At 38.1% G+C, this 16,925-nt stretch overlaps 1 protein-coding gene across 1 annotated transcript; it reads left to right on the top strand.

Moving 5' to 3' along the window:
- The first annotated feature begins 13,195 nt into the window (after nt 1-13,195).
- Nucleotides 13,196-14,995, top strand: LOC117072895 (14-3-3 protein epsilon-like). The gene has a single exon (XM_033193346.1). It carries the CDS (start codon nt 13,440-13,442, stop codon nt 14,034-14,036), a length of 597 nt encoding a protein of 198 aa, XP_033049237.1. The 5' UTR covers nt 13,196-13,439; the 3' UTR covers nt 14,037-14,995.
- The last annotated feature ends 1,930 nt before the right edge of the window (nt 14,996-16,925 follow it).

The following is a 16,925-nucleotide window of genomic DNA, read 5'->3' as shown; positions in this document are numbered from 1 at the left end:
CCACCCCCGTAAAAAAATGGGCTGTTTTCCTCCCTCTAGTTATTGGAATCAGCTGAAAGCCTGGCCTCCCTGCAGCGCCGAACTACCTCAATAGCCTAAGTAGCTGCCCAAAACAGGCGAGCCCTAGACTTGCTTACAGCTGAAAAAGGAGGCACTTGTCTCTTCCTTGGAGAAGAGTGCTGCTATTATGTTAGCAAGTCAGGCCTAGTAGACACTAACATTCAAACCCTCAATAAAATAAAAAACTGAGATACAAAACCTTAACACCCCAACCTTGCTGGGACCTTCCTTCTGGGTTTTGCCCATATTCCGACAAATGCTTCCATACCTCATTCCTATACTAATACTGTGCCTTATTTTATTCTTCATCCATACGTCCAAATGCCAACCATGGGCCCTGACCTTAACGATGCCCCTTAACAGCAGGAAGTAGCCAGACAGACCATTGCGCCCCTTTATCACTATTACCAATAAAAGGTTGGACTGTTTGGACGAACGGAGGCAAGATGGCGCACTTCCGGGTTCTTCATCCCCCCAACTTTTCCCGCGCGTGCGAAAATGCAGCTGACGCCCGGGAAGGTGCAGACCAACTGGGCATGCGCCAGGTGACGTCAATCTGAAGAGACCAAGATTTACCTGGTCGCACCTGCGGAACGCCCCCGGACACGCCCGTGCCCCGCCTATCGCCCTCCCACTCCCAGAAAAGCCGCTCCGGACGAGTGCCACGCACGGACTTCCCAGCTTCCCCACTGCGGTCGGGACTGTCGGAACTCCGTCCGAGAGCAGCAGGGGGAACTCTGTGGGCCTCATTCGCCGGAGGCCAACAGACCTCTCCTTACCCACCTTCTTCCCCTGAAGCTAGGTGACCAAAATAAACTTGCAGTTTTGCTCCTACCCTTGCCTAGTCGCTGGTTCCTTTGCGCCCGATCTGGTGGTCTTAGAAAAAACAAAACAGGTACAACAGTAATAAAAAAGATCACTAAAAACATTTAAAAACGGCTAGACACTCACAAACCTGAAAACTTAGAAAAAAAATGAATTCCTGGAAATATACGACCTCTCAAGATAGAACCAGGAAGAAACAGAGTGCCTGAAAAGACCGATAGTAAGTAGCATGATTGAGTCAGTAATTTAAAAAAGTCTTGAAAAAGAAAATCTCAGGACGGGATGAATGCACAAATTCTACCAAATGTACAAAGAATTAGTAATAATTCTCCTGAAACTCTTCCCCAAAACTGAGGATAATGAAATTCTTTCTAGGTAATTCTGAGGTCGTTATCACCCTGATACCAAAACTAGCCAAAGACACACAACAACAACAACAACAACAACAAAAACGATAAGCCAATATCCTTGGGAACACAAATGCAAGAATTTTCAACAAAATACTACTAAACTGAATCCAACATAAAATCAAAAAGAGAATATACCATGATCTAGTGGGTTCTATACCAAGGATGCAATAATGGTTCAAAGTACACAAAGTAGTATACATAATAGGTTACATGAACAACATTAAGGACAGAAACCTATGGTTATCTCAATAAATGCAGAAATAGAATTTAATAAAACTCACCATTTCTTCATGATGAAAATCCTCAATAAAATAAACATAGAAGTAACAGTATAATGAATGAGAAAAATTCTTTTTAAGAACCGAAACAAGAAAAAGATGCCATTTTGACAACTCCTATTTAATACAGTATTGGAAGTCTTAGCCAAAGCAATCAAGCAAAAGAAAGGAAGAAAAGGCACCTAAACTAGAAAAATAAAATTAAATTATTCCTGTTCACTGATGATGTGGTGTTATATTTAGAAAGACCTAAAAACTCTACCAAAATCTTTTAAATATGATAAATGAATTGAGTAAAGTGTCAAGATACAAAATCACCATATGAAAATTAGTAGTGATTTTATACACAAACAATGATCCAACTGAGAACCAAATCAAGAAGGCAATCTCATTTACAATAGCTCCAAAAAACAATAAAATGCATAGGAACATATTTAATCAAGTAAGTGAGAGAGCTCTACAGGTAAACTACAAAACATTGATTAGACAAAATGTAAATGCCACAAAAAGAAAAATGGCTCATGCTCATGGATTGAAAGAATTAATATTAGTAAAAATAACCATACTGCCCAAAGCAATCTACAGATTTACTGCAATCTCTATCAAAATACCTGCATTATTTTTTACAGAATTAGATAAAAACTATTATAAGATTCATAAGAAAGGGGCCCAAAGAGCCAAAACAATCTTAAGCAAAAAGAACAAAGTTGGAGGCATCACTTTCCTGACTTCAAATTATACTGCAACACAATAGTAACCAAAGCAGCATGGTACTGGTATAAAAACAGACATGTAGATTAAGGAAACAGAATAGAAAACCCAGAAATATGTAATCCCAGCACTTTGGGAGGCCAAGGCAGGCGGATCACAAGGTCAAGAAATCGAAACCATTCTGGCCAACATGGTGAAACCCTGTCTCTACTAAAAAAACAAAAATTAGCTGGGTGTGGTGGCGTGCTCCTGTAGCTACTTGGGGGGCTGAGGCAGAGGAATCGCTTGAACCCAGGAGGCAGAGGATGCAGTGAGCTGAGATGGCGCCACTGCACTCCAGCCTGGTGACAGAGTGAGACTCCGTTAAAAAAAAAAAACAGAAAGTCATATATCTTCAGTCAACTGATATTTGACTAAACTGATCAGAACATACACCAGAGGAATAATACCCTGTTCAATAATAGTGCTGAGAAAATTGGATTACCATATACAGAAGAATAGAAACAGATCCCGATCACTCACCATATACAAAAATCAACTCAAGATGAATTAAAGAATTAAAGTAAGACCTGAAGCTATAAAAGTACTAAAAGAAGATGTAAGAAAAACTCTTCTGGGCATTGGTTTATGCAAAGTATTCATGACTAAAACCTCAAACATGCACTAAACAAAAGTAAAGGAAAATAGACAAATGGGACTCAAACTAAATAATTTTGGCACAGCAAAAAAAAAAAAAAAAAATCAACAGGGTAAACAGGCAACCTACAGAATAAAGGAACATATTTGCAAACTATGTGCCAACATGGAACTAATATTGAGAAGTTACAAATAACTCAAACTCAAGTCATCATAGTAATAAAAACAAAGAATGCCATTGAAAATGGGCAAATAACTAGGTCTTTTTCAAAAAAGACATACAAATAGCCAGCGTGCATATTTTTAAAATGCTCAATATCACTAATTAGCAGAGAAGCAGAAAATAATACAATGATGAGATATTACATTAGCCATAAAGGCTACTATTAAAAAGAAAAAAACATAATAAATGTTGGCAAAGATGTGGAGAAAGGGGAACACTCTATACACCGTCAGCAGAAACATATAAATTAACGCAACCTCTGTACAAAACAATATGGAAATTTTTCAAATATTAAGAATAGAATCACCATTTCATTCAGAAGTCTCATCACTGGGGATCTACCCACAAAAAGAATTTATTATATTAAAATGATAGATACATTTGCATGTTTATTGCATCATACTCACAATAGCAAACCATCTCTATACAATAAGAGTTTAATATTCAAAATATATAAGAAATTCAAAGCAAAGGTAAATAATAATGACGATAACCCAACTGAAAAATAGAAAACTGACAAAATATTTTGCCAACAAATATATACAAATGACCAACAGGTATACGAAAGAGTGCTCAATATCACCTACCATCAGGCAGTTGCAAATGAAAACAATGATGAGCCATCACTTCAAATCTGCAAAAATCAGAAAGAAAAAAACAGAGAAATAACAGGCAATGTTTGTCACTGATGTTCCTGAGATTCCTGAAGCAAATCTTCATATCACCACTGCTCTCACACATTTCAGACCTGATGGAAAAAGACAACTTTAAAAATGATCTAACATGGCCGGGCACGGTGGCGCAAGCCTGTAATCCCAGCACTTTGGGAGGCCGAGACGGGCGGATCATGAGGTCAGGAGATCGAGACCATCCTGGCTAACACGGTGAAACCCCGTCTCTACTAAAAAAATGCAAAAAACTAGGCGGGCGAGGTGGCGGGCGCCTGTAGTCCCAGCTACTCTGGAGGCTGAGGCAGGAGAATGGCGTGAACCTGGGAGGCGGAGCTTGCAGTGAGCTGAGATGCAGCCACTGCACTCCAGCCCGGGTGACAGAGCGAGACTCCGTCTCAAAAAAAAAATAAATAAATAAAAAAGATCTAACATGCAGTTCCTCAAAAATAAAGATATTCTTGTATCCCACCAAAGCCATGGAAGAACAGGCATATCATGCAGTACCTTATAAGCCATAAAGAAGACTCTGACTCTCATGGTAATCTCAAAGGAAAATCACAGAATGGGAAGTCAAGTCCTTAGAGAATTTAAGGGTGTGGGACAGAAGATGCTCCTATTTGAGAGCAAGAGGAAAAAGTGGCTTTTTAGGAAACATTTCCATTGAAGCAGTGCCCCATATCACATTTTAAGGTCTGGCATTCTTTTTGACCTTTGTACCTCTGGTCTGTGTTATCTGCTTCATTCATGCTTACCTACCTGAATATTTGACTACTGTCTCATGTCTCTTCACATTCCAGGCCTCTTGTTTGCTCAAGGCATGAGATCAGATGAGGGTTAGAGACAGCAAGACCTGTTTTGTTAGAAAAAAGTAACATGACTTGCTGGGATCCTCCAATTACAAACCTAACACTATGTTCAGGAAAGAGGAGAGAATATTATAAAATATTCTAAAAAATTAATTTCTAAATAGTTTTCTGACAGAACCTTTAGAATATTTAAAACATATTTTACATTTCTGGGCCCTTAGCTCTACTATCCAACACTATTGAATTTAAAATTCATGATGAATATTGGATTTCAATATTTGAGCAACAATATTTTATGCCACTGAATTTCTAGATTTCTAGTAATCTAGAGTCAAGGATACAGATTAGCTGAAGAAAGGGGAAGGTTTCTGTTAAGATAAAACATCTTGAAGATTTTCTTTCTTTATTCCAAAAAAATCTTCAAGTTTTCCTCAAAAATATTGATCTAAAAATAATTTCAGTGAGGAAAAACTCCCAAAATCATTCTACAAAGGGAGCAAATAGAAAACTTAGGGTGTATTAGGAATTCCAGGGAGATGTTATTCTCACCTAGGGAAACCAGGTATCTGTATTTTTCTAACATCACATCCCTATATAAATTCCACTGAGCAGGATTCAGACACTCCCACTCCTTTTAAGATAATTCTATGGCCACATCCTTCAATGGTAGCAGTTTCTAAAACACACACACACACACACACACACACCACACACACACACAGAGCAAGTGGCCATGGGCAGAATTCTTAATTTGACTCTAGGTGTTTGAGAGTTAAGAGAGTTGACTCTGTTTTACATGAGAGACTTGAATTACCCAAGAAGATACTGTTTAATACAGAAAGATTCTCTAATGTATTCCCTCATTCCGAGGAAAGAGAATGAAATAAGATCCACAAAGCCAGTGCAGGTACTATAGTTTTCTGAATGATGCAGAATACAATTCATGGCATAAACACAAGCATATACAATTTTGAGTGCTATATTTACATTATACAGAGTAAGTTGTATATAGTTCTCATATGGAGAAGTCACAATAAGTTAGAAGTTACCTCTCATATGTTAATGTGTACATCAGTAAACTGGAGATTTTGTTTAAATGCGTATTCTAATTCAAGAGACCTGGGATGAGACTTGAGTTTCTGCATTGCTAACAAACTCATCAAAGATCCCAATGATTCTAGCTAAGAAAAATATTTTGTACAACATCTAGTAAGTGACAGAACCTGGGTTTTATCCCAGTGTATAAGACCGGTAAACAAAGATGACAACCCTCATTTTCTGAAGCAAGGTAGTAACAAAGATAAACTAGTAAGAAAAGGCACTTCCAGATTAAATGTGATTGTTTATGCACATTGATCAGAAAGTCTCTCCAAGATACCCGCTAATGATAGCGTTCAAAGAAAAAGTAACTTTGTGGTGGAGGAATCCTTTAGAGAGCACCTTCACCAAGTGAATAAAACTAGCAGGATAAATTGGTATCAGGTGCTGATACATATAGGCGGATTCAACATGACTTCTGCAAGATTACTGGCCAAAAAACCTAAACCATAATTGGAATTTAATCACAAAAAACATCAATTTTATGTAAAACTCAAGCTACATATGTTTCCCATATTTTGTAATTTCTTTTTTTTTTTTTTTTTGAGACGGAGTCTCGCTGTGTCGCCCAGGCTGGAGTGCAGTGGCGTGATCTCGGCTAATTTCTAATAGTGTATTTAAATACTCCCTCTTTAGCATCCTAGAAGGCACATTTAAAAAAATTAATCCCTTTTCCTACCTTCTGAATTATCCCAGGCAATTAATTCTATCCTTTTTAAGTGTGCATTTAAAAGTTATGTTCTTCATAGAGCTGATGGAGCAACCAAATGGAACATAAACAGTGTACTTTTCTCACTCACTGATATCTGAGGACCCAGCACCATCCCCCCAAAAATGTTTTATATCCCCACCTGCCCAGACTGATCTGTCAACAAAGGGAAGCTTTCAATGTTTCAGAGCATAAATTCAAGGTGAGAATTATTTGTGATATGTAAGAAGCCTGGATGGAGAGAATGAAGATGAGGCTCTGGTATAGAGGGGAGAGTTACTTTAAAGAGGTCCTTTCACTGTCTTGAGAAGAAAAGGAAAAAGGTAGTTAAAATAATCTTGTTAGGCAGAAACATCAGAAGTGGAAATGGAAATGCTTGCAATTCTAGAGACATGACATTCTAGAAGAAAAAGTGGGCACAGTTTTTGACCTGGGACACACTTATCTGAGAATCTGCCATTTTTTCTCTCTTCTCTGATTCCTTCTTAGGAGAGATTAACCGAACAAATCTCACCTTCATCTTGAGAATGTCTGTAAAAGCATCAGGACAAACTTTTTACCTGGTGCTACCACACCCACAGGCAGAAGGACCTTAAAGCACAGAAAATGTTCTCTCCTCCTGGCCTTTGTGTAGAATTCAAAAACAATGACCTGCTATATAAAGATGAAATTGTGACTTTCTCATTTTTCTGCCCTCTAGTACTCTTCCTTGCCACAGACTCCAGGGGTTTCTGTTAGAGCAATGGGAATATAGGCCAAACTGACTAGCCCCTACCAAACACAAGCAGAGCAGCCTCTGTGATCTCCCTTTGGGGAAAAAGCTTAAAGCTTTTCAGCCCTCCTGAAAGAATTCGGGAGCCTGTGTGCTTTACCCTGGCCTCACCTTGGAATCACATGGGGCAATTAAATAGAACAACATGAATGATTCCACCCAGAACAATAGGTAGAATCAGCATTTCTTCAAACTGGCCAGATGCTCTTAAATGGAAGTTTGGGGTGAGAGCCACTTAGCTAAGCATTGCCTCTCAAACTTTCGTGTGCATATAAATTATTTGTTATTCCAGATATCACTTGTAAGAAAATGTGATTATATTGGTTTGGAAGGGAGCTCATTAGTTAATTTTTTTTTTTTTTTTTTTTTTTCTGAGACAGAGTCTCGTTGTGATGTGCAGGCTGGAGTGCAGTGACGTGATCTCGGCTCACTGCAACCTCTGCCTCCAGGGTTCAAGTGATTCTCTTGCCTCAGTCTCCTGAGTAGCTGGGATTACAGGTGTCCACCACCACGCCCAGCTAATTTTTGTATTTTTAGTATTGACGGAGTTTCACCATATTGACCAGGCTGGTCTCGAACTCCTGACCTCAAGTGATCCGCCCACCTTGGCCTCCCAAAGTGCTGGGATTACAGGCATGAGCCACCACGCCCTGCCCTTTGCCCTTTTTTAAAGCCTAGGATTACAGGCATGAGTCACCACGCCCTGCCCTTTGCCCTTTTTTTAAGCCTAGGCTTGCTGCCAGTTGGGTTGCAGTCATCACTCACAGCTCAAGATGCTCACCTACCCCAACTTCCTGTGGCAGTAGTACAGGCTGTCCTGCAGTGGTGTGCGAAGGGAAAAGAGAGGTCTCATTCTGTGTGCCTGAGCCACTGCACAGAGGCTGTGCAACTGGTGGGAGGACATTTCACCCTTCATCTGCAGTGTGAGGACAGTTTTCGAACTTGTTGAGAGCAAAGTTACTTTTCACAGTCCCAAGCAGGCAGCTCTTGGACTCTGAAAGTAGAATGCTTTTTCTTTTGTCCCAGTTTTGCCTTCTTGGTTCACTGAACTCTCCCCTTTCCCAGGAGCAGCACTCTGTAGGGCTAAACTTCTGGGGAACTGCATCATTCTTGGGTCTAGCCAGCTCTGGGCCACGGCAGCCCTCCAAGCTGGCACTGAACAATGTCAGTGGCAGCTCCTGAGATGCAAAGATAGGGGAACTGAGGTTCCCAGGGCTGGAGTCAGTTCCCTGATGCCTGCATTTTCGCAGTGGCATTCTGACACAACCACTTGCATCTTGGTGGAAAGTGAGTAGCACAGTATGAATCCCCAGTCTGGTGCTATGCTCTCAAGAGTTCTTGAAGTCAACAGCCATGTTAGTGTCAGGGTTCATAAGAGCAAAGGAGCTCTCCCACAATTCAGACTGTGGCAGTCCACAGGAGAAATGGAGGCTGCGGAAACATTTCCCACTTACCTGTCCTCAGCAATGCTGAGGCCCTCCAGGTTCCTAGCAGGTCTCTGCTGAGTTGGCCTCTTGCTTCTTTTTCCTTTGGCTCCTCAGATTTTTTCTGTGAGTTCTCAATTAGGTTCCAGTGTTCTTTCCTTGACATTCTATTTGAGGTATAATTACCAGTTCACAATATTTATTGTTCTTCCTAAGGAGAACTGACATCCAATGTCACAAGTTTACCATCTTGAGCCCTTTCCTTTTTTAAATATTTTATCTACATGTATGTTTTCACAACTACCATGCAATGTAACATTTCTTTGATGTCAAATTGTACAGATGTGCTATAATTTTTGTTACTGTTGATGCTGAATAACATGGTTTTGTTTCCTTTTTTGCACATTATTTAAAATATTAGATAGTGGATAAAATACCATCTCACACCAGTTATAAAGGTTATTATTAAAAAGTTAAAAGGTAACAGATGCTGCTGCTGGGTGCAGTGGCTCACACCTGTAATCCCAGCACTTCCGGAGGCCGAGGCACGCTGATCATGAGGTCAGGAATTCGAGACCATCCTGGCCAACATGGTGAAACCCCATTTCTACTAAAAATACAAAAATTAGTTGGGCATGGTAGCACATGCCTGTAGTCCCAGCTACTTGGGAGGCTGAGGCAGGAGGATCGCTTGAACCTGGGAAATGGAGGTTGCAGTGAGCCGAGATTGTGCCACTGCACTCCAGCCTGGCAACAGAGTGAGACTCCATCTCTAAAACAAAAACAAACAAACAAAAAAGTAACATGCTGCAAAAGTTGTGGAAATGGAATACTTGTACACTGTTGATGGGAATATAAATTAGTCCAGACATTGTGGAAAGCACTGTGGTGATTTCTCAAAGAACTATAAACAGAAGCAGCATTTGACCCAACAATTTCATTATTGGCTACATAACCAAATAAATGTGAATTATTTTATCATAAAGACACACATACACACATGTTCATTGCAACATTATTCGCAGTAGTAATATCATGGAATCAGCCTAAATGTGCATCAACAGAAGACCAGATAAAGAAAATGTGGTACATACACCATGGAATACTACATATCCATTAAGAAAAATAAGATCCAGTAATTTGCAATAATATGAGTTGCAGGTCATTATGATAAGTGAAATAAGCCAGGAAAGGAAATGCAAACATTACATGTTCTCAATTATTCGTGGAAGCTAATAATACAATTAAACTCATGAAGACAGAGGTAGAAGGATGGTTATTACAGGCTGGGGAGGGTGGTGAGTGGGGGGTTAGGAAGAAGTGGGGATAGTTTATGAATACAAAAAGTCAAACAAATGAAAAAGACCTAATATAACACAACAGGGTGACTATAGTCAATAATAATTTAATTGCACATTTTAATATATCTAAGAGTATAATTGGATTATTTGTAACACAGAGAATAAATGCTTGAGAGGATGGATACTTCATTCTCCATAAGGTAATTATTATATATTGCATGTCCGTATCAACATATCTCATGTATTCCATAAATATATACACAAATATATATTTAAAAATAGTTTTGGCCAGGCATGGTGGCTTACACTTGTAATCCCAGCACTTTGGGAGGCCAAGGCAGGCAGATCACGAGGTCAGGAGTTCAACACCATCTTGGCTAACATAGTGAAACCCCGTCTCTACTAAAAGTACAAAAAATTAGCTGGACGTGGTGGCATGTGCCTGTAGTCCCAGCTACTTGGGAGGCTGAAGCAGGAGAATCCCTAGAACCTGGGAGGGGGAGCGTGCACTGAGCTGAGATCGCACCACAGCACTCCGGGCTGGGCAACAGAGTGAGATTCCGTCTCAAAAAAAAAAAGTTTATGAGGAATCATAGTAATATTTTCATTTTTTTTTTGTTAGAGGTACAAAATTTCTACAAATTTAACAATACAGATTTTTATATTTACTTTAACATTTTACAAAAAAATGAAGTTAATAATTGAAAATGAAAGACAAAAAAATGGCTGGAGCCTTGTGATGGGTACTCAGGAATTTTTGTATAATTTTTATATCTTTGTTTACATTTTTAATTTCCATAATGAGTTTTAAATAAAAAATTTAAGGTTATTTTTAATAAAAACCTTCAAATACTGAACATTAGCCATGTTATGTAATAAAAAAAGGCAAATATCTTCTCATAAATTATAGTAATAAATTTAGAGATTAGTATCAGATTTGGGTATCAAGATTGGTTTTGAAGAAGCAATGAATGTGCAGCTTTTGCATTAGCAATCGGCTACTCTAACTGTAGAGATGGGTGCCATCAACCAACTTTATGTTAGATTGCTTCTCCAAATATTTTTAATTTTTCCTCATTCTATGATACATCATTACTTATTTGTAACAATCTGTGAGTTAGAGTACTCTTCTGTAAATCATTTCACTTTCCTAGTCTAGTAAAACCAGATGGTTCCTCTCCATAAATACTCCTTAAAAACTGTTTTCTTTTTGCTTACATAACCTCTATAATGTTTTTGGTCGCACTTGTGTCCCCTTGTGGTATTTAAAGTATCTTCTTCTTCTTTCTTTAATATTTATTAAATCAACAGAAATAACTTTGGTGCTAAAAGTCTGTTACTTGGGTTGCCTAAAGTCAGAAGTTATTTTAACACTTTTGGCATGTTTGTTTTTGATAGGCTTTAATGGGATATAATTTATATAATACAATGACATTTTCATTGTAAACATCAATGTTTTTTATTTTATTTTATTTTTTGAGACGGAGTCTTGCTCTGTCGCACAGTCTGGAGTGCAGTGGCGGGATCTCTCCTCATTGTAACTTCTACCTCCTGGTTCAAGCGATTCTCCTGCCTGAGCCTCCGGAACTACAGGCATGTGTCACTACACCGGCTAATTTGTTTGTACTTTTAGTAGAGATGGGTGTTTCACCACGTTGGTCAGGCTGGTCTGGTCAGGCTGGTCTCAAAATCCTGGCCTCAAATGATCCGCCTGTCTGGGCCTCCCAAAGTGCTAGGATTACAGGCATGAGCCATCGCGCCCAGCCTGTTTTTAATGTTTTAACAGAGTTACATATTGATTATCACAACTAACTTTAAAATATGTTCATCATCCCAGAGTAAAATCTATCTTGTTTTCATTCACTCTCCACCATCACCCAGGCCTTAGACATCCATTAGTTTATTTTCTGTCTATCAATGAGCTTTTTATGGACTCTTCTTATATGTGGAACTATAAATTATGTAGTTTTTTTGAAACCTAGTTTGTTTCCCTTAGTTTACTATTTTTGAGGTTTATTTCCAATGTAGCATGGATTATTGCTTAATTCCCTTTGATTGCTGAGGATTTTATTGCATAAATATGACACATATTTTTTCACTAGCTGATGGATATTTGGATGGTATTCCCCTTTGGCTCTTATAAACATTGCTGCTATGAACATTCACATATAAGTCTTTGTGTGACTTAGGTTTTCATTTCCTTTGCATATATGTGTGGAAAAAAACTTCTGGGCCATGCGGCAATTCTGTGTTTAAAATTTTGAAGAATTGCCAAATTGTTTTACAAAATGACTGCATTATTTTGCCTTTCCAGCTGCAATGCATAGAAATTCCATACTTTCCACATTTGCCGACACTTGTTATTGTCTCTTTGCTATAGCCATTATAGTTTGTTCATTGTTATCTCATTGTGATTTGATTTTTATTTTCCTAATAGCAAAATATATTAAGCATATTTTTATGTTCATATTAGCAATTTGTATATCTTCTCTGGTGAAACATATATTCAAGTCCCTTGACCGTTTTTAATTGGTAATTTGTCCTTTTATTATTGGCATATAAGAGTTTGTTTTGGTTTTGTTTGTATTCCAGATACTAGAGCCTAAGAAGACAGATAATTTGAAATATTGTCTCTCATTATGCAGCTTAGATTACATATTCTTCTTGGTGTATAAAAAAATGTTTTTCAATTTGGTGAAGTTTATCAGTTTCTTCTTGATTACGCTTTTTTGTTGTGTTTTTTTTTTTATTATTATACTTTAAGTTCTAGGGTACATGTGCATAACGTTTATATCATGTATAACTCCCCAATGCAATCCCTCCCTCCTCCCCCCTCCCCATGATAGGCCCCAGAGTGTGATGTTCCCCTTCCGGAGTCCAAGTGATCTCATTGTTCAGTTCCCACCTATGAGTGAGAACATGCGGTGTTTGGTTTTCTCTTCTTGTGATAGTTTGCTAAGGATGATGGTTTCCAGCTGCATCCATGTCCCTACAAAGGACGCAAACTCATCCTTTTTTATGGCTGCATAGTATTCCATGGTGTATATGTGCCACATTTTCTGACCCAGCCATCCCACTACTGGGTATATACCCAAAGGATTATAAATTACTCTACTACAAAGACACATGCACACGTATGTTTATTGCGGCACTATTCACAATAGCAAAGACTTGAAATCAACCCAAATGTCCATCTGTGACAGACTGGATTAAGAAAATGTTGTGTTATTTAAGAAGTCATTAGTTGCCAGGGAGCGGTTGCCATAGAGTTGAGCAGTTTTCCGCCTGCGCAGGGCAAAGTCCCTGATTGAAGCGCCGCCATTTTTGCTGCCCAGCAGCGGAGCGACAGTCAGAGACACTATCCGCTTACATCCGTCTCGCAGACCCTGTGCGAGCGGCTGCTGCTGTGGATGATCGAGAGGATCTGGTACCAGGTAAAGCTGGCCGAGCAGGCTGAGCAATACAACGTGCTCTGGAACTGAACCCGCAGTATCTTCCAAGAAATGGTGTAATCAATGAAGAAGATAGCAGGGATGGATGTGGAACTGACGGTTGAAGAAATAAACGTCCTATCTGTTGCATATAAGAATGTGATTGGAGCCAGAAGAGCCTCCTGGAGAATAATCAGCAGCATTGAACAGACAGAAGAAAACAAGGAAGGAGAAGACAAGCTAAAAATGATTTGGGAATATCGCCAAATGATTGAGACTGAGCTAAAGTTACTCTGCTGTGACGTTCTGGATGTACTGGACAAAAACCTCATTCCAGCAGCTAACACTGGCAAGTCCAAAGTTTTCTATTATAAAATGAAAGGGGACTACCACAGGCATCTGGCAGAATTTGCCACAGGAAATGACAGGAAGGAGGCTGTGGAGAACAGCCTAGCGGCTTATAAAGCTGCTAGTGATATTGCAATGACAGAACTTCCACCAACGCATCCTATTCACTTAGGTCTTGCTCTCAATTTTTCTGTATTCTACTACGAAATTCTTAATTCCCCTGACTATGCCTGCAGGTTGGCAAAAGCAGCTTTTGATGATGCGATTGCAGAACTGGATATGCTGAGTGAAGAAAGCTATAAGGACACTATGAACTTTAGGCATGCAGGGTGATGATGAAGAACAGAATAAAGAAGCGCTGCAGGACGTGGAAGATGAAAATCAGTGAGACATAAAAACCAACAAGAGAAACCATCCCTGACCACCCCACTCTTCCCCATCCCGCCCATTGGAAACTCCCCATTGTCACTAAGAACTGCCAAATCTGACTTTTATATTTGGCCTCAGAATTTAGGTTCCTGCCCTGCTTTTTTGTTTGTTTTTGTTTTTGTTTTTTTAACAGTTTTCAAAAGTTCTTAAAGGCAAGAGTGAATTTCTGTGGATTTTACTGGTCCCAGCTTTTAGGTTCTTTAAGACACTAACAGGACCGCTAGAGGCTTTTTTAGCATTACTGTATTGTCCCCGTGCCAGATGTGGCAAGATTACCATTAGAAACTGAAATTACGTTTGAAAGCCATTAGGTGATGCTTCTAGGTGATGCAAGCGTCTAAGGAAGATGTCAATCACACTATAGAGGCATAAGTGGTATCATTTTTCAGTTTTTCTAATTGTTTAAAACGTATTTTATACCAATGTTTGAAAGTAATTCGGTGTTAGCTTGAGATGGTTAAAGATTGTTTGGGGAGGGAGTTTTGAAATGGTTTTGCTGTAAAAAGTTTTTCAAACTCTACAGAAATGTTGCTGAAAAGCATGGTGCTAGTAACAGTTCAACAATCGTGACTGCTCATTCTTGCCTACTTTTACTCTCCCACTGAAGCGGGTTAGCATTGCAGGTGGTATGGAAAAACCTGCATGCATGTTCAGTTATTTGTTTCTACTCCTTCTCCCTCCCGCTACCTGCTTCCCCTCACTCCTCCCCTCTGCTAGCTCAATCATTTCTGTTCAGTATATGTAACTTGAAGCTAATTTGTACTACTGGATATCTGGCTGGAGCCACAGATACAGAATCTGTATTGTTCTTACTGAAACACAGCATGGAATTAACATTAAACTTAAATAAAACAAACCTAAATGTAAAAAATAATCATTATCGAATCCAAGATTATAAAAAATTACTTCTGTGTTTCTTGTAAGAAATTTGTCATTTTAGCTCTTACATTTAGCTTTACAGCTCATATTAAGTATTTCAGTATGTGTTTGATTTGAGATGGGATCTGACTTCTTATTTTAAATGTTTATAGCCAATTTTCTTAGAAAAATTCTTGGAAAAGATGTTTCTTCCACACTTAGATTTTTTGGAGCTTTTGTGAATGCTAATTTGCCATAAATGAATGTGTTTTTAAATGGATTTTTTTTTTTTTTTTTTGAGACGTTTGCTCTGTTGCCCAGGCTGGAGTGCAATGGTGGGATCTCAGCTCACTGCCACTTCCACCTCCCAGGTTCAAGCGATTCTCCTACCTCAGCCTCCCAAGTAGCTGGGATTACAGGTATGCACCACCATGCCTGGCTATTTTTTTGTATTTGTCAGTGAGATGGAATTTCACCATCTTGGCCAGGTTGGTCTCGAACTCCTGACCTTAGGTGATCCACCCACCTCAGCCTCCCAAAGTGCTAGGATTACAGACATGAACCACCGCACCTGGCTGGATCTTCAAATATATTCTATTAATTACATGAATCTATCCTAGATAATAAGAATTCATATCAAAAAGTGTAAATTATTTTATTTTTCTTGTTAAAAACTGTTTTGTGTATTTGGTATTCTGTGCACATTTATACTGTTTTTTAAATCTTTTTTTAGAGACAGGATCTAACTCTGCCACTCAGGCTGGAGTGAGGTGGATCAATCAAAGCTCACTGTTACCTCAAACTCCAGTATTCAAGCAATTCCACCACCTCAGCCTCCCAAGTAGGTGGGGCTACAGGCATGCGCTTCCATATCCAGCTAATTTTATTTTTTTATCCTTGTAGACACAGTACCTTCCTATGTTGCCCAAGCTGTTTTTCAACTCCAGGCCTCAAGCAGTCCTCCAATCTCAGCCTCCCAAAGCACTGGGTTTACAGGCATGAGCCACCAAGCCCAGCTTATCTATATTTGTTTTTGGGAAGAACTTGTCAATTTCCATTAGAAATAGTTAAAACTTTGAAGAGATTTTATTTAATCTGTAGATCAACCTGTGAGATATTCTAATCTTAAAAACGGTGATTTAAAACTTGATTATTTAATGTACATTAATTTATTCAGTTCTATGATTTTTGTGAATTAAAAATAGAGTATAATATATTTGTACTTCCTTTTAAAACTTTAACATTTCTGCTTATTGCTATTATAAATATAGTTTTTTCTTTATTTCATTTTCATTGTTGATTTATTTCATCTATAACTGCAATTTAATTTTGTTTTCTGATCTTTCATTTTGTGACATTAATTAACTTTATAGTTCTAGGGATATTTTATTGAACTTATGTATTTTTATATAGAAAATTATATCATCTGCAAAAAAAGATCTTTATTTGTTATTTTTCAATCTGGAGAACTTTTTTTATTTTTATTGTATACTTTATTTTATTTTATAATAGCTCTAGTGTTGTGTGTTAGAAAGTATAAATTTCTTTTCAATTTTTGAAAGTTTTTTTAAATAATTGATATTATTTATTAAATATTCATTGAATTTGACACATAAGATATCAGGCCCTAAACTTTTCTTTGTGGAAATATTTTTAATTAATACTTTACTTGTTACATGATTATTTGTATATACATATATATTTATATAGACTTTTTAATTTTTAATTGTTACAGACACATAATAGCGGTACATCTTTATGTAGTACATGTGATAGTTTGATACAAGCATATAATATATAATAATCAAATCAGAGGAATTAGAATATGCATCACCTAAAACATATTTCATTTATTTTTGTTACAAACATTCTCTGGGAAGTATATCTTATTTCTTAATTTTACTTTCATAATTTGTGACTACCAATTTATTTATT

Source organism: Trachypithecus francoisi, unplaced genomic scaffold (assembly GCF_009764315.1).
Source record: "Trachypithecus francoisi isolate TF-2019V2 unplaced genomic scaffold, Tfra_2.0 Lachesis_group4, whole genome shotgun sequence".
In the NCBI taxonomy this organism is placed as follows: Eukaryota; Metazoa; Chordata; class Mammalia; order Primates; family Cercopithecidae; genus Trachypithecus; species Trachypithecus francoisi.
This window is presented reverse-complemented; position numbering and strand designations above follow the sequence as displayed.